Genomic DNA, 18,585 nt, shown 5'->3' with positions numbered 1-18,585 from the left:
GATCAAGTGAAGCGGCTGTGGTGCTAGTGTTGGTGGTGGTGCCGGCGGGCTGGCGAGTGGTAAATTGAGAGGTGCCGAAGCCGAGCTGGAGGAGGATGGTGCATTAAGGTTCCGAGCGGAAGCTGTAGACGATTGGGTGTCCTGTGTAAGCCAGTCAACTATGTCCTCAGAATTTTTTGAGTTCAGGGTCTGTGGTGGCCTCTGAACACTGGGCATTATTCTAGGGCCTAAGGAAATCACAGCACCACGACTACGACGGCCCTTGCGGGGTGGCCTGCCTCTGCCTGTCATTTTTTTTTTAATGTGTTGTTACTGTTGTACTATGAGTGCAAGGTGCTGTGCCACCCCTATAGGAGTGTTGGGCAGTGGGTACAGTACACACTGTGGACCTGACAGTCACTGGCACCCAGGCAACTGCAATTATAAAAAAAATATTTATTTTTTTTACTTTGCAAGCTGCTGTGCCACCTTATATATCAGTGGGTGGGTGGGCGGGCAGTGGCACAGTACACTCTCTGTGGACCTGACAGTCACTCTGGCACCCAGGCAACTGCAATTATAAAAAAAAAAAAATATTTTTTTACTTTGCAAGCTGCTGTGCCACCTTATATATCAGTGGGTGGGTGGGCAGTGGCACAGTACACTCTCTGTGGACCTGACAGTCACTCTGGCACCCAGGCAACTGCAATTATAAAAAAAATATATATTTTTTTACTTTGCAAGCTGCTGTGCCACCTTATATATCAGTGGTGGGTGGGCAGTGGCACAGTACACTCTCTGTGGACCTGACAGTCACTGGCACCCAGGCAACTGCAATTATAAAAAAAATATATATTTTTTTACTTTGCAAGCTGCTGTGCCACCTTATATATCAGTGGTGGGTGGGCACACAGTGGCACTGCAGTGGGCACAGTACACTCTGTGGACCTGACAGTCACTGGCAGCCCAGGCAACTGCAATAATAAAAAATATTTTTTTTTTCAATTTGCAACAAGATGCTGTGCCACCGTATATATATCAGTGGTGGGCAGTGCACTGCAGTGGGTACAGTGCACTCTGTGGACCTGACACAGCACTCACTGCAATTATGACAGAGGAAAAAAAAATTTTTTTTTAAATGCAAGGTACTGTGCCTGTGCCACACGAAATGAGTGTGGTGTGCACACAGTACAGTCTGTGGTAGTAGGTCTGTGGCCTCTCACACACAGCGGGCAGGCAACTGCAGTGTACAATAGATATATATATATATATATATATATATATATATATATATAAAGAAAAAACTATATTACCAGCCCTTAAAAGGGCTTTTGGGGACACTAGATAGATAGTTATATATATATATATATATATATATATATATATATAAAAATCCTCAATTACCAGCCATTAAAAGGGCTTTTGGGGACACTAGATAGATATAGATATATATATATATGAAGAAAAAACTCAATTACCAGCCCTTAAAAGGGCTTTTGGGGACACTAGATGTGTATATATATATATGTACAGTTCTGTACATCTCTACTAGTGTATAGCACTCTTTAGTCTGGCTAGAAGCAGTTTGATAATAAGTAAATAATCCTGTAAATGGTTAGGAAAGTAAGGTGGAGGTCCTATATTTACTGTAATTCCACCTTGCAAAATATGTGTTATTTACTCTAAGGGCTCTTTCACACTGGTAGCTGGGGAGTGTTAAAAACAGGTAGCTGAGCTATGATTTCATCACCCCTCCCTCCCGTTCCTCCACCAGTATTCTAAAATTATAGCCTGACAGGGCTGCACACATAGCGTGGCCATGGCAGTTTTAACTCAAGGTGAAGAGTTTGACAGTCTGCGCCCCCGGTCAAATTTGCCCATTGAGATCAATGGAGCTGCACTACAACTGCGATCCAATGCTTGGATTGCAGTTGCAGTGTGATCCTGCAATTTAACATTTCCTTTCAGCAATTAAAAGAAAAAGGTACAACAAAAAAAAAAAAAAAACAGGCGGCAGTAGCACCTTCTGAATGCTTGGCACCAGGGGGGAGGGTAAACATTACTGCCTGACTGTCTAAAACAGCCCTAAATGTGTATATTTACAGTGATGTCATTTTTATTTCTTTACAGATAAAAGCGATCGTAAACTGCAAGTAAAAACAGGTGGCCTCATGAATATCTTCATTGTCATTGATGCTTCAAAAAGTGTTGGATCGAAGAATTTTAAGACTGCAAAGGAGATTGCGGAAACATTTATAGAGAAGGTACAGAGCTTTATGTTTAGCCAGCAGGAAATGTGACATAGGGAAGGTAAAGAGAGAATAAATATCCCATCATGATGAATATTTTACCAGTTACTAAGACTGCTTGTTTTTGCAATTAAATCGTTTTTATCATCAACTTTGTGTACAAAAATGTAGGCCTTGTTCACATGGTGAGATTACATCCGTGCCTCATGCAGGATTATGTGCTACTGGCACGGGGATGCACAGATGTTGTGTGCATCCCATGCCGGCAGTCTCAGTGCTGTCTATTGGTACACAGTGGTTGCACGAACACTGCAATGCTTCCAGTATGACATCTGTGCGAGTGCAAGACCCTGAATGCACCCAGGGTGAGTTCAGGGGCACACACCCCCACCCACATGGATGTCATATTGGGGCAGTAAGCACCTGTGCATTCCCGTGCAGATAAACATGGGCCTGCACAGGACATGGGTGTAATTGCCCTGTATGAAGAAGAATTTTTACAACTGTTTTTTTCAGAAAGTGCATATTAGAGGCAGTGTAGCTCATTAGTTAGAAGGGGGAACTGTGCTGCCCGTGTAACCATACTTCATAAGTTTGGAACTTGTGAAAGGGGAACACCTTGGGACAGAGAAGACAAACGGCACGTGCATAACGCCACAATACAAATGTGATTGACTGCATTGTGCTAAACAATGGGAATGTCTTGAAGGGGCACGGTTAAAAAATTCTATACCTTCTGATAGTACATAGTTTTCGGTCAATGTAAGCAAAAAATACCCCTTAATTACTGTGCTGTGGATAAGAGTCTCACACACACAACCTAAAGGATCAATAAAAAAACATAAAACAAAATAAAGACAGAATCTAAAACATGTTGCATGAATGTCTGGCACAAGATTGCGCAGCACAGGAAGACTGGTCCTGCAGCCTCCTGGGACATGTGACATGCCCCAGGAGTTGCTGGTGACTGGGGGGAGGGGTGGTGCTGGACAATGTGACATCATCCTTGCATATGCGAGGATTGAGGACATAGGAGCAGGTACCAACAAAAAAAGTACTGGCTCTGCTCCCCCCCAAAAAAACCCTGCAACTCAGTTACAGGGGAGGGGGGAGGGGGAGAATGAGTGGCAATTCACTTTTTAAGTGTATCAGTAAATATAACAAACACAAATATAAAGCAATGCTCAATGCTGCAAAAAAGAAAATATATAGAAAAAATGGTACTCTATAAATCATTAGTGCAATAAGATGAAATATAAAATACAGTATATAATCCAATAGATGGTGCAAACAAACACAACAATATCCTTTGCAACCATTGTGCTATAAATGTTCAAAAAGAAAAATAGAAAACACTAACCAATGCTCCACCCAGCGCTTAAGATGAACCGTAACAACAAATGAAATTAGAATGATATTGAGCCAAAACAACCATCAAGGATTGAGTGACAAGAAAAAGCAGCAGCTATATATAAATACATGTAACACCAAGTATGCTAATCATCATAAAGATCCCAGCATTAGCAGTGCTAGATAAATAAATAAATATTCCTTAAGGTGGACAAAAAAAACTTTGTTTCATATATTATATATCATAATATATCAGTCCCAAAAATAATAAAAAGGATTAAAAATAAAGTCCATGACACCAGGTGAGAATAAGATATTTCTGTAAATGGGAAGGTAGATACGGTTATAGGACAAACTTGCATGAAGGCCGTCACCACACCTCTTGGAATACAGCTCCCTTTGGTAAAAAACTCACCCGGTGTAAGAAACAGATACGCTATTCAGTCAAACAGCCATTCCCAGGCACACGCTCAGGCTCTCACTCTTTGGTCAGTATGACTGATGATCAAAGAAAAGGGAAGAGCTCATAGCGTGACTTCATTTCAAACTTTTATTATGCTCCACCCAGCAATCCACACAACAGTGTATTTAGTAGCCATGTGGTCTCGCCCTACTACGCGGCTACTACGTACACTGTTCAACTGTTTCTCTGCCAAGGATTTACTGTGGGACGGTACGGGGGGTGAGAGTAGCAGATACGGGTGTATCTAGTGTGTGTTTCTTTTAACCCATGTGTAAGTGCAACTATGTAAGGGGGGTTTTATTGGTTTAATAAAAGTTTGAAACCGAGTCACGCTATGAGCTGTTCCCTTTTCTTTGATCATCGGTTATACTGACCAAATGGGAATGAGAACCTGAGCGTGTGCCTGGAAAAGAGACTTATAACAGGAGGTCTACGCCTGTGAATGGCTGTTTGATTGAATAGCGTATCTGTTTCTTACTTCGGGTGAGTTTTTTCTTACCAAAGCAAGCGGTATTCCAAGAGGTGTGGTGACGGCCTTAATGCAAGTTTGTCCTATAACCGTATCTACCTTCCCATTAACAGAAATATCTTATTCTCACCTGGTGTCATGGACTTTATTTTTAATCCTTTTTATTCTTTTTGGGACTGATATATTATGATTGATAATATATGAAACAAAGTTTTTTTGTCCACCTTAAGGAATATTTATTTATTTACAGTATCTAGCACTGCTAATGCTGGGATCTGTCATGGACTTGCAATAGTTTGGCAAAGCTAACCTGTCCCATCATGTCTGTATTAGAGGTCAGACTGCACTTCTGGTTCCTTTTTATCACCTCTCCTTCCTGTTCCTGCCCCACCCAGGTCATCACAGGAAGCCTATATTAACCAGTGCACTGCAGGCCTGCTTTGCTGTTCAACAGTATTAGTTCCTGTTTCCTGTTTGCCGTGTGCTTGAAACTACTCCTCTGTGTACCGACTTTGGCTTGTCTCTGACTGTTCCTGTTTGCCTGTTACCCTGACCTTTGGCCTGTCCATTGACTACCCTTGTCTGCCTGTTACCCCGACCTCGGCTTACCCTTCACCATTCTGTGTGTCCTGAGTGGCTGCTTCCCTTCTCTCCCTATGGAGCGTGACCTGGGGGACCCCAGGGGCCATGACCTGGGCCCAGCTGCAGCGAAGTCCATCCTCACCACTAGAGGCCCTGGTAAACACCTGCTGGGTCTTAGACTCCGCGCCCTGGGGAATCTTGGGTTCACGTTCCGGTCCATCCGCAGCAGTCTGCTATAGGGTTCACTACCTTGCGCTGCACCCCTGCCTCCAACAGGGTGCAGTTGTCACCTGGCCACAGGTGACCTGACAGGATCTTTATGATGATTAGCATATTTGGTGTTATAAATGTTGCAGCTCAGTTTCAGGGTCTTGGCACTCTTCCTATAGCCTAGGCAACAATTATTTTTTTCAGATCCTCAGAGAGTTTTTGCCATGAGGTGCCATGTTGAACTTCCAGTGACCAGTATGAGAGAGTAAGAGCAATAACACCAAATTTAGCACACCTGCTCCCCACTCACACCTGAGCAGGGCCGATCCTAGGGTAACAGACGCCTGGGTGCAGAAATATTTATGGCGCCCCCCGTGTGGGCGTGGTCATCGTACTAACTCCTCCCCTTTCCTAATGGGACCTGGAGGGGGTCTCTCCAAGGAACACAGAGAGGGCCTCTGTTAGAGAGTCTGTTAGAAAGAGCCTCCACCAGGCCCCATTAGAGACTACAATGGGGTTGTATCATTGGACCTGGAGGGGGGTCTCTCGAACAGAGGTCATCTCTGTGTGCATTTTAAAGTCTATGTTAGAAAGACCCCCCACCAGGCCCCATTAGAGACTACAACGGATTCTAATGGGACCTGGAGGGGGGTTTATCTTACAGAGGCCCTCTCTGTGCCTATTGGAGAGTCTCTGATAGAAAGAGTTCCCTCCATCCCCGATGAGAGACTACATTAGAGTGTCACCAAACAATAGAAAAATGGTATGTTGGGCTCTGTGGTATGCTGGGCTCTGTGGTGTGCTGGGCTCTGTGGTGTGCTGGGCTCTGTGGTGTGCTGGGCTCTGTGGTGTGCTGGGCTCTGTGGTGTGCTGGGCTCTTGTGTGATATCTCAGCGGGGCTGCGGCTGTCACTGTGAGAACGGCGCCTCCATAGTCCCGGCTCACAGGTGGAGTGATATCAAATGCACTCCGCCTGTGAGAGGAGGAGCCGTACAGAGAAAGCAGGAGGCTGCAGTAGAGAGCAAAGCCGCTGCTTCCTCTGTATGGCTCCTCCTCTCCAGGGCTGGTGCAAGGTTTTTTGGCGCCCTAGGCAAAATAAAAATTGCTGCCCCCCCCCTATATGCTCGTGAATGTGCGGCACAATGCGCATTATTAGTACACATACACTTCCATAAGCCTAAAACGTTTTACTATGCATTAAACTTCAGTCTAAGTTACAGTCAGGCTCGGTTTCCACTAGTGCGGCTACGAAGTCATGCTACTTCTAGCGCGACTTCGTAGCTTAAGTTGTTTGCGGCTTTCAGTGAGACTTGTCCCTCATTATAGAGGGAAGTCGCACTGAAGACGGCTCAAAAGTAGTGCACAATCTACTTTTGAAGTCGCCGCAACTCAAGACGCGGCAATGGAAACGGGCCCCATTGAAAACAATGGCTTTTGACTTGCTGTGCGACTTGACATGTGTCAAGTCGCACCGCAAGTCGCACTAGTGGAAACCGAGCCTTAGACCATGTAATGTAGTACACTACACATACACTTCCATAATGGGTAGTATACGGACAGGCTAGGTAGGGTAGTATATGGACAGGCTAGATAGGGTAGTATACGGACAGGCTAGATAGGGTAGTATACGGACAGGCTAGATAGGGTAGTATACGGACAGGCTAGATAGGGTAGTATACGGACACGCTAGATAGGGTAGTATACGGACACGCTAGATAGGGTAGTATACGGACACGCTAGATAGGGTAGTATACGGACACGCTAGATAGGGTAGTATACGGACACGCTAGATAGGGTAGTATACGGACACGCTAGATAGGGTAGTATACGGACAGGCTAGGTAGGGTAGTATACGGACAGGCTAGGTAGGGTAGTATACGGACAGGCTAGATAGGGTAGTATACGGACACGCTAGGTAGGGTAGTATACGGACAGGCTAGGTAGGGTAGTATACGGACAGGCTAGATAGGGTAGTATACGGACAGGCTAGATAGGGTAGTATACAGACACGCTAGGTAGGGTAGTATACGGACAGGCTAGATAGGGTAGTATACGGACAGGCTAGGTAGGGTAGTATACGGACAGGCTAGGTAGGGTAGTATACGGACAGGCTAGGTAGGGTAGAATACGGACAGGCTAGGGTAGTATATGACAGTGGGATCAGTGGCAGTGCTGGTGGGGGATGGGGAAGGGACTTCTTTACCATGTTGCTCATGAATGGGCAACCCTACATGTGATGCATAAAAACCACACCTGCGCTTGTGTGCAAAAAAAAAGCTAAACTGTGTAAATTCAAAATAACAGATTTTCTCCGAATATGAAGTGTTCATAGAATTGCACTACCATGTAAAATGCCGTGAACACTGTGCTCTGCTCTATTTATTGAGGACAGTTAACTTGTATTGAGTGGTTAGGTAATGTTTGGGAATTAGACTTTGATAACAGAGGGTTAATGGAATGGTCATAAAGTTTCTTCACATTATCTGGACATACACAGAGTGTGTGTGTGTGTGTGTGTGTGTGGGGGGGGGGGTGTATGTAGTAATAGCTCTATCATTCTCATCTCCCTGCAATCAAATCCTCCTGATTAGTGCTGATGTAAAACGGGCAGCTTATCTCCCTAAATTTACTTTTCTTAGAACATCAGCTCACCCCCTACTTGCACAGTGTCAGCAGAACCCACCTCCAGGTTCTCTGAGCAGACACTGAGATGGAGGGAATCTAAGAAAATCAGGGAACAGATAGAATGTACAGGAGATTTCTGGGGAAGATAGAAAAAAAGAGTTTGAGAGCTGTAGTGGGACAGTCACTGCTGTGGGCAAGTATGTAATGTGCATTAGATGATAAGTGTGTGCACGCCTATGAGTACTCACTTTGGCTCCGTGGTGTCTGGCACTAGCAGCAGTGACACCTCTGCCGAGATCAGCTCCAGCCCTCCACATTCAGCCCTCACGAGTCAGCTGACCTTTAGTCTCCGCCCCCCGGCCAGGCTCCAAAGACAGCCCATCTGCTGATGCTGCTTTGTGTCCCAGCTCACTGGGATGCACCATCTGCCCGCCTGGACGGGGGGGGGGGGGAGACATGGAGCTTGTCGGTCCAGAAGTCCCTTTTCCTTCTGCTGTCCCTAACCCCGGACAATGAGGAGGGGGCACCTCCGGCGCCCCTGACTTATGTGCACTAATAGAAGCGGCCCTGCACACAAAACTGCTAGAAAAAAAATGTGGGTGTCAATTTGCCTCCCCCACTGTCGCCCCTCCCCTCAGCTCACAACTACAAAGGATATAGCAGGCAGCTCCGAGGCTGCAGTGAGAGACTTGCGGTCGGGAGAGGATAGTGCGCCCCCCACCAGGCGGCGCCTGGGCGCACTGCACCCTAAGAACCCGCCTGGGATCGTCCCTGCACCTGAGACCTTGTAACACTAACGAGTCACATGACACCGGGGAAGGAAAATGCCTAATTGGGCCCAATTTGGACATTTGCACTTAGGGGTGTACTCACTTTTGTTGGCAGCAGTTTAGACATTAATGGCTATGTGTTGAGTTATTTTGAGGAGACAGCAAATTTACACTCGTATACAAGCTGTACACTCACTACTTTACATTGTAGCAAAGTGTCATTTCTTCAGTGTTGTCACATGGAAAAATATAATAAAATATTTACAAAAATGTGAGGGGTGTACTCACTTTTCTGCGATACTGTATATACAATATATATATATATATATATATATATATATATATTGTATATACAGCGCCCAGCATGAATGAGTACATCCCTATTGAAAAGTAAGATTTTAATCAATATCTCAATAAACACAAGACCAACATTTTGACAAAACTGAGTTTTATAGAAAATGTGTTTAGCTCATTACATGAAAGTAAGGTTAGTAATACAATATAATTTAGATTACAAAATCTTCAGTTTTATTCAAATTAATTGATGCAAAAATGAATACACCCCACAACAAAAACTACTACATCTAGTATTTTATATGACCTCCATGATTTGTAAGGCCAGCACTAAGTCTTCTAGGCATGGAATGAACAAGTTGTTGACATATTGCAACATCTATCTTTTCCATTCTTCAAGAACGACCTCTTTTAGAGCCTGGATGATGGATGGAGAGTGATGCTCAACTTGTCTCTTGAGAATTCCCCATAGGTGCTTGATTGAGTCCAGATTAGGAGACATACTTGGCCACTGAATCACTTTCACCCTGTTCTTCTTCACGAATGCAACAGTGGCCTTAGATCAAGGGTGGATCCAGGGGGAGGGGGGGGGGGCAATGGGGCAATTGTTCCCCCCCAGAAAATATTACTGATTCTGAGGCCAAGCACGCCCCGGGGAATCAGAGCTGCGGTCGGGGCAACTCACAGCCATTACACATTGACACTTGACGCTCCGCCCCTGTACCTCCCCCAGCAGTTTACCAGCCTCTCTCCTGCAGGCTGCTGCTTGAGTGGGCGATATGGGGATGTGCCTGACCCCTGAGATCGTGTCTGCCTGGAAGAGGGAGGTGTGAGCAGCTGAGCAGAGGGAGCCGAATGAATGTTCCTGGAGGTAAGCTCAGCTAGCAGTACATCGTGGATTCATTTACAAGCACCTCTATGCTAAGTCTGCTGAGTTACTGCAGCTTAGCATAGAGGTGCTGTTAGCTGACAAATGGAAATGCATGTCCTTTTCATTTAGCACAGTGAGAAATTGGGCTCAATAAAGCATTGTGACTGCTCCCTGGTGTGTGCCCTTCTGACCCCCCATGGTATGCCCTCCTGACCCCCATGGTATGCCCTCCCAACCCCCCCCCCAGTGTGTGCCCTCCTGGCTCCCCCAGTGTATGCCCTCCCAACCCCTGATGTGCCCTCCTGACACCCAGTGTGTGGCCTCCTGGCTCTCCCCTGGCGTGTGCCCTCCCAACCCTCCCCCACAGTGTGTGTCCTCCTGACCCCCAGGGTGTGCCCTCCGAACCCCCCCAGTGTATGCCCCCCACCCCCCCTGGTGTGTTCCCTTCCAACCCCCTGGTGTGTGCCCTTTCAACCCCCCCAGTGTGTGCCCTTCCAGCCACCCCAGTGTGTGCCCTCCTGACTCTGTACTGTGCCCTCCTGACCTCCCTGGTGTGTGCCCCCCATAATTCCCTGGTGTGTGCCCTCCTGACTTCCCCGGTGTGTGCCCCCCTGACCTCCCCGGTGTGTGCCCTCCTGACCTCTCTGGTTTGTGCCCTCCTGACCTTCCCGGTGTGTGCCCTCCTGACCTCTCTAGTGTGTGCCCTCCTGATCCCCTTGGTGTGTGCCCTCCCAGCCCCCTGGTGTGTGGCTCTACTGATCCTGGTACACTGTCCTATCCTCTGTCCTGTTAACTCCATTCCTCTGCCCTGCTGACCCCCTGTTCTCTGCCCTATTCCCTGTACACCGCCCTACAGCCTACTGACCTCTCTACCCTGCCCTACAATCAACTGACCCCTATACACTGCCCTACATGCTACTGACCTCTGTACACTGCCCTACATCCTACTGACCTCTGTACACCGCCCTACAGACTACTGACCCCTATACACTGCCCTACATGCTACTGACCTCTGTACACTGCTCTACATTCTACTGACCTCTCTACACCGCCCTACAAACTACTGACCACTGTACACTACCCTGCAAACTACTAACCACTGCACAGTGCCCTACAAACTACTCACTGCTGCACACTGCCCTACATACTACTGACTGCTGTACACTGTCCTAGATACTACAGACCTCTGTACACTGCCCTACATACTACTGACCTCTGTACGCTGCCCTACAGCCTACTGACCACTGTTCGCTGCCCTACAGCCTACTGACCTCTTTTGGCTGCCCTACATACTACTGACCTCTGTACCCTGCCCTACATACTACTGACCTCTGTAGGCTGCCCTACATACTACTGACCTCTGTAGGCTGCCCTACATACTACTGACCTCTGTACACTGCCCTACATACTACTGACCTCTGTACATTGTACTCTGTATGATACATTAAATTCAGTTCTGTAAGCTACATCTTATTTTCTGGCAGTGCCCCTCCTGAGGCTAGACTCTGGATCCATCCCTGCCTTAGATGTGTTTTGAATCATTGTCATGTTGGAAAAGTGCACGACGACCAAGAGCACAAAGTGATAGTAGCATCTTCTCTTTCAATATAGAGCAGTAAATCTGTGAATTTATGATACCATCAATGAAATGCAGCTCCCTGACACCAGCAGCACTCATGCAGACCCACAGAAGGACACTGCCACCACCATGTTTTACTGTAGGCACCATGCATTTTCCTTTGTACTCCTCACCTTTGCAACGCCATACAGTTTTGAAGCCATCAGTTCCAAAAACATTTATCTAGGTCTCATCACTCCAGAGTACTGAGTCCCAGTAGTCTTCTTCTTTTTCAGCATGGGCCTGGGCTTTTTTGTGCATGGGCTTTAAGAGAGGCTTCCTTTGTGAATAACACCCACGCATGCCATTCCTCTGCAGTGTACGTTGTACTGTGTCACGAGAAACAATCACCCCAGTTTGGCTTTCTACGTCTTTAGCTAACTGCAGTGAACTTGCATGGCAATTTTCTTTAACCCTTCTCATCAGAAGACGCTCCTATCGAGGTGTTAACTTCTGTGGACTGTCTGGACATCTCTGTCAGATGGTTGCAGTTCCATCTTTGTCATCTGTAGTTGAATTCTTGTTAACTTAGGATTTAGCTGTCTAAAATGTAGTTTTTCTCCTAAGACTTTCATTGGGGTGTATTCATTTTTGCAACATGTTCTTGGATGAATTTGTTAGGAAAAAAACGTATTTGTGTGTGAAAATTGTGACGGGAGTCACTTTGGTTGGGGGGCCTGTGGAACACAGCTTACCTTAGAGAGGTTGGGAAATCCATCTCCCAGCCCCCTAGGCCCCTCTTATGTGTAAGTCATCCCCTGTCTATTAGGGACACAGGGTGACCAAGGAAATAATGGGCAGGTACTTAATGGACACTGAGAATATGGTTTGGATTACCTGAAATGGGACAGTAATATTTATCAACCATAGATCTCAAGAAACATATGAAGACTGCTTCACACAGTCAGACTAAAGCAGATACTAATATCTTCTCAATTACCTGTCTTCCACCTGTGTTTACCCTTATGTTAATGTGTATTGTACTTCAGGAGCTTGAGGATGGCAGTCTGCTAATAATTGGATCAGGTTGATTGAGTCACTGTCATCTCATCTATTAGTTACTGGTGGAAAAGTAGAATATCTGTTACCTATGTTCAAACTGGAGGAATCTGTCTTATGACGGAAGCCCACAAACAAAGTGTGGGTCACGGTTCCATTACACAAATTAACAAATCTTAGTTGCAAATAATGGTCCGCATTTGTGGGAGTATTTTGTAGTATAGTGACCCACAGAAAATGTATATGAAAGAAAACAAATATCTATATCTATATCTATATCTATATCTATATATATATATATATTGTGTATATTATATTTAATCTAATTGCACTAATGATTTATATAGTGTTTTTTGCATTTTCACATATTATACATTATTTTTTATTTCTGTTTGATATATTTACTGATTCACCTAATAAGGATTTTTAGAACATAGAGCTGTCTGGTGCTGCCACCAACTGCCTTTTCTAGCACCACCCTTAAGCTAGCCATAGATGGATAGAATTTCGATCAATGTGTGGCCATTCCTGCTCGATAGAAGCCAATCTAACAATCAACTTCTGTCGAAGATGAATGTTGAAATGGTGGAAGACTATTGTCGATCAGCAACTACATTCATTGTATTCTGACCGCAGAGGAATCCCAGTGTCAGAATACAATGGCACAGCGGGTAGCATTCTTCCATCCACCTTGCTTGTGTGGATGGGGGAATCTGTTAAATATTTTTTGGATTTTTAGTCCTCTATTGTCAGCCTTACATATAGGGCACATACTGTAGATTGAAGTCCAAAACTGCAACTGTCTTTATGTCATTGACTAGGTAATCCCTGTAGAGCTGCTGCACGAATGGAAGGTCCATGTCCTATTGAGGGCTGCACTGCAGTTCCCAGGATAGGGCAGGAAGCAAATCTGGTGAACCTGTGTTGGTCTCTAGGATAAAATCTATTCAGCCACAATGTGGAAGGAACATGCTGGCATAGTGGGCTCCAAGTAGCAACCATTTAGGAAAAGGGGACTGTTTGTGAAGAAAATCTCACTCCCCCAAGTGCATGATCGATGCATGTCCCTTTAAACGGGTAAAGAGTCCAATAGGACCACCTACAGCTGAATCTTTCCTCCTGTCCTGAAGCGAGGCTGTAATGCTTTCCATTAAGTGATTTTTGGCAATTTTAATAAACCAAATGGAGAGCGATGGGAAGGTATCCCCTTTTTTAGACTAACGGTATGCAGACACGGGCAGCATTCAACAGGTGGATCAACAGAGAATTTTATAGCGTTTCTTAGAGAGGACAGAGTGGTGCAGTAGTTACCTAGCTGGGGCATGGAGATATTTTAAACCTTTCCGATTACTATAGCCACACCAGTTGAACAGCTAAGGCTTATTACTAGTGTTGAGCGAACATGGACTGTATTATTCGGGTTCGTACCTAATAATTGGATTTTTGTTACCCGTTCGGGTTTAAAATCAGTGTTTGGTAATTTTATTTCCTGTTTTGTATGTAATGGCGCGCTTTTAATGGCGGGCTTTCAACAGCCAATCAACAAGCGTTTAACTGGTGTGCCTTAAGCCATCCCAGCCATGCCTGCTAATGTATTAGTAGCTGTGATTGGCCATCTGAAGCATGTGACCCATGTCTTTATAAGTTTGAGAGCCACAGCGCGGCGCGTCATTCTGCTGTAGTTTAGGGAGAGAGCACACATCATAAGTGCTGGCTGCTGATAAGGGACAGACAGTGAAAAATTGTGCCCGAAAAGAATGCAGGGACAGGTCGGAGTGTAGGCAGGGACAGTTATTTGAGCATTTTAGGGACAGGCTGGAGAGATTAGGCAGGGACAGTCTACATCGATTTTGCTGTGTGGGGGGTGGTGCAGTGAACGATCTTTTTGAGCATTTTAGGGACAGGCTGGAGAGATTAGGCAGGGACAGTCTACATCGATTCTGCTGTGTGGGGGGTGGTGCAGTGAACGATCTTTTTGCCCTCACTTGAGCCCACTGAGGAGGAGGAGGAGGAGGAGGAGGGAGAAAAAAATCTATTTTAAACAGTCTGTTGTGTGCAGCGTTCAGCTATATTTCACTACAGATTGCTGTTCTAATCTGCTATTAAAAAATCAAGTTAAAGGGGAATTTTTTTTTTTTTCCCCCTTCATAGCCTGCTTGCTGCTGAGCTTAGCTGACCGTGACATAAGACACTGCTGTGTTCACATGTGCTATTGAGTGATTTTCAATTTTATACACTTTTTTCTATTCCACTATTCAATATACACCCTTTTGGGTTAAAAAAAATTAAATTGTGGCATAGTCTGTACTAATATGCTATTTAAAAATTACAAACTTAAAGGGGAATTTTATTTTTTTTTTCCCTTCATAGCCTGCTGCAGAGCTGACCGTGACATAAAACATAAGACACTGCTGTGTTCACATGTGCTATTGAAAAATCACCAATTTTATATCATATTTTCTATTCCGCTATTCAATCTACACCCTTTGGGGTAAAAATAATTAAATTGCGGCATAGTCTGTATCGGTACGTGTGAGATACACCTTCCAAATTTTTGGGGCGCATCTTCCACCGCCGAGGATTGCAGGGTGCTTCAATTTGCCTCCTGTTCCGAACTCCCCCTACTCCTCATCCTGCCTTTAGGGTACAAAAAATTGTAATTGGGGCCTAGTCTGGGTCTGTACGTGTGAGATAGATACACCTTTTGATATCATATTTTCTATTCCGCTATTCAATCTACGCCCTTTGGGGTAAAAAGAATTAAATTGCGGCATAGTTTGTATCGGTACGTGTGAGATACACCTTCCAAATTTTTGGGGCGCATCTTCCACTGCCGAGGATTGCAGGGTGCTTCAGTTTGCCTCCTGTTCCGAACTCCTCCTACTCCTCCTCCTGCCTTTAGGGTACAAAAAAATTGTAATTGGGGCCTAGTCTGGGTCTGTACGTGTGAGATCGATACACCTTTTGATATCATATTTTCTATTAAGCTATTCAATCTACACCCTTTGGGGTAAAAATAATTAAATTGCGGCATAGTTTGTATCGGTACGTGTGAGATACACCTTCCAAATTTTTGGGGCGCATCTTCCACCGCCGAGGATTGCAGGGTGCTTCAGTTTGCCTCCTGTTCCGACCTCCTCCTACTCCTCATCCTGCCTTTAGGGTACAAAAAATTGTAATCGGGGCCTAGTCTGGGTCTGTACGTGTGAGAAAGATACACTTTTTGATATCATATTTTCTATTCCGCTATTCAATCGACACCCTTTGGGGTAAAAAGAATTAAATTGCGGCATAGTCTGTATCGGTACGTGTGAGATACACCTTCCAAATTTTTGGGGCGCATCTTCCACCGCCGGGGATTGCAGGGTGCTTCAGTTTGCCTCCTGTTCCGAACTCCTCCTACTCCTCATCCTGCCTTTAGGGTACAAAAAATTGTAATCAGGGCCTAGTCTGTGTTTGTACGTGTGAGATACACCGTTTTATAAATTTTTTTCTATTCCGCTATTCAATCTACACCCTTTGGGGTAAAAAGAATTAAATTGCGGCATAGTCTGTATCGATACGTGTGAGATACACCTTCCAAATTTTTGGGGCGCATCTTCCACTGCCGAGGATTACAGGGTGCTTCAGTTTGCCTCCTGTTCCGAACTCCTCCTACTCCTCATCCTGCCTTTAGGGTACAAAAAATTGTAATCGGGGCCTAGTCTGGGTCTGTACGTGTGAGATAGATACACCTTTTGATATCATATTTTCTATTCCGCTATTCAATCTACACCCTTTGGGGTAAAAAGTATTAAATTGCGGCATAGTCTGTATCGGTACGTGTGAGATACACCTTCCAAATTTTTGGGGCACATCTTCCACCGCCGAGGATTGCAGGGTGCTTCAGTTTGCCTCCTGTTCCGAACTCCTCCTACTCCTCATCCTGCCTTTAGGGTACAAAAAATTGTAATAGGGGCCTAGTCTGGGTCTGTACGTGTGAGATAGATACACCTTTTGACATCATATTTTCTATTCCGCTATTCAATCGACACCCTTTGGGGTAAAAAGAATTAAATTGCGGCATAGTCTGTATCGGTACGTGTGAGATACACCTTCCAAATTTTTGGGGAGCATCTTCCACCGCCGAGGATTGCAGGGTGCTTCAGTTTGCCTCCTGTTCCGAACTCCTCCTACTCCTCATCCTGCCTTTAGGGTACAAAAAAATTGTAATCGGGGCCTAGTCTGTGTTTGTACGTGTGAGATACACCGTTTTAAACATTTTTTTCTATTCCGCTATTCAATCTACACCCTTTGGGGTAAATAGAATTAAATTGCGGCATAGTCTGTATCGGTACGTGTGAGATACACCTTCCAAATTGTTGGGGCTCATCTTCCACCGCTGAGGATTGCAGGGTGCTTCAGTTTGCCTCCTGTTCCGAACTCCTCCTACTCCTCATCCTGCCTTTAGGGTACAAAAAATTGTAATCGGGGCCTAGTCTGTGTTTGTACTTGTGAGATACACCGTTTTATAAATTTTTTTCTATTCCGCTATTTAATATACAAAATGAAAAATGAAATTACTTTCTAGGAGGGATTAGAGGGGATAGTTCCCTGAGGACAGGGATCCCCGGGGAATTTTAATTTTCTGAGTGTTTTCTTTTTTGTTTTTTTTTTTTGTTTTTTTTTTTTTGTTTGTTTGGAGGGTGGAGGGACAATGGAAACAATACGAATACTGATATTAAATGTGAAAGGACTTGATACACCAGAAAAGAGGAAAGTCTTGTTAAATGATTTAAAAAGATTAAGGGTAGATATAGCCCTTATTCAAGAGACGCATTTTCGAGATGATAAAATACCAATATTAAAAAATAGGTTTTACCCGACAGTATACCACGCAACAAATAAGGAATCTAAATCTAAAGGGGTTTCAATTATTATAGCTAAGAATGTCCCATGGAAGTATGAACAGATGGTCAAAGACTCTAATGGAAGATCAATATTCCTAAAGGGAACTATAGGAAATGTCAAAATCACATTAGCATCCCTATATACACCAAATAATATACAAGATAAATTTATTGAAAATAAAATTAGGGAACTTTCGGATTATAAAGAAGGACATTTAATAATTGGAGGTGATTTCAATATATCATTAATCCCATCTGAGGATACATCAGTAGGTCACTCAGCTACACCAGTCAGAATCAGGAAAAAAATATCAAAAGTTCTGTATGAAGCGCAATTAAAAGATGCATGGCGTATAATGCATCCGGAGGAACGTGATTACACGTTCTTCTCATCAGTTCATCAACAGTATTCAAGGATTGATTACTTCTTTATTCCACATAACCAATTACATGCAATCAATAATATACAGATTGGGACAATAACATGGTCAGACCATGCTCCAATTACTATGGAGTACGAATTAAAAAAAGCACAAGGAGGTAGACACCAAACATGGAGGCTTAATGAAAGCCTGCTACAAGATGAAACGGTCAAAATGGATATCAAAAATGAGTTAGAAGAATTTTTTCAGAACAATAAAACAATAGATACTGACCCAAGCATTATCTGGGAGGCACACAAAGCGGTAATAAGGGTATTTTGATTAAAAACGGCTCGAGAATAAAGAAAAAACGAACTGCAAAATTGGAAACCTTATTTTCAGAGTTGCAAAAACTGGAAGCAACACACAAACACAACAGCTCACTAACGACAAAAAACAAATTGATGAAAGTAAGAGGGGAAATTAATGAGATTTTATTCTATAAAGCAAGATCAGCGCTACAGATTAGTGGGAAAAAAGCATACGAAATGGGGGATAAATGTGGGAGATCGTTGGCCAACGCTTTGAGAGAACAAACATTAAATACATATGTCTCGCAAATAATAAAGAGCAATGGCCAGAAGGCGGTTTTAACAGAACAAATAGCCCAGGAATTTAAAACATATTATTCTTCACTATACAACCTGCAACCTCGAAGCCTGAAACCATCTCAAATAGAGGAATATTTAGAGTCATCTTTGATGCCTCAATTGGATGAATGTGAAAGAGAGGACTTGGGCTCCGAGATTACAGAAGATGAAATGGAAACAGCAATTTCTGATCTTAAAGTGGGGA

At 44.3% G+C, this 18,585-nt stretch overlaps 1 protein-coding gene across 1 annotated transcript in view; it reads left to right on the top strand.

The window, feature by feature from the left end:
- Positions 1–18,585, top strand: part of LOC309559994 (complement factor B-like) — a 135,980-nt gene that overhangs the window by 28,061 nt on the left and 89,334 nt on the right. Inside the window, exon 6 of the mRNA XM_082263475.1 lies at positions 2,110–2,243. Coding sequence (XP_082119601.1) covers positions 2,110–2,243 — 134 coding nt within the window. The remainder of the gene's footprint in view (positions 1–2,109; positions 2,244–18,585) is intronic.

This window comes from Pelophylax lessonae (assembly GCF_965119305.1).
Source record: "Pelophylax lessonae genome assembly, chromosome: 7".
Lineage (NCBI taxonomy): Eukaryota > Metazoa > Chordata > Amphibia > Anura > Ranidae > Pelophylax > Pelophylax lessonae.
The sequence above is the reverse complement of the archived record's forward strand: the minus strand, read 5'-3'. Positions and strand labels throughout refer to the sequence as shown.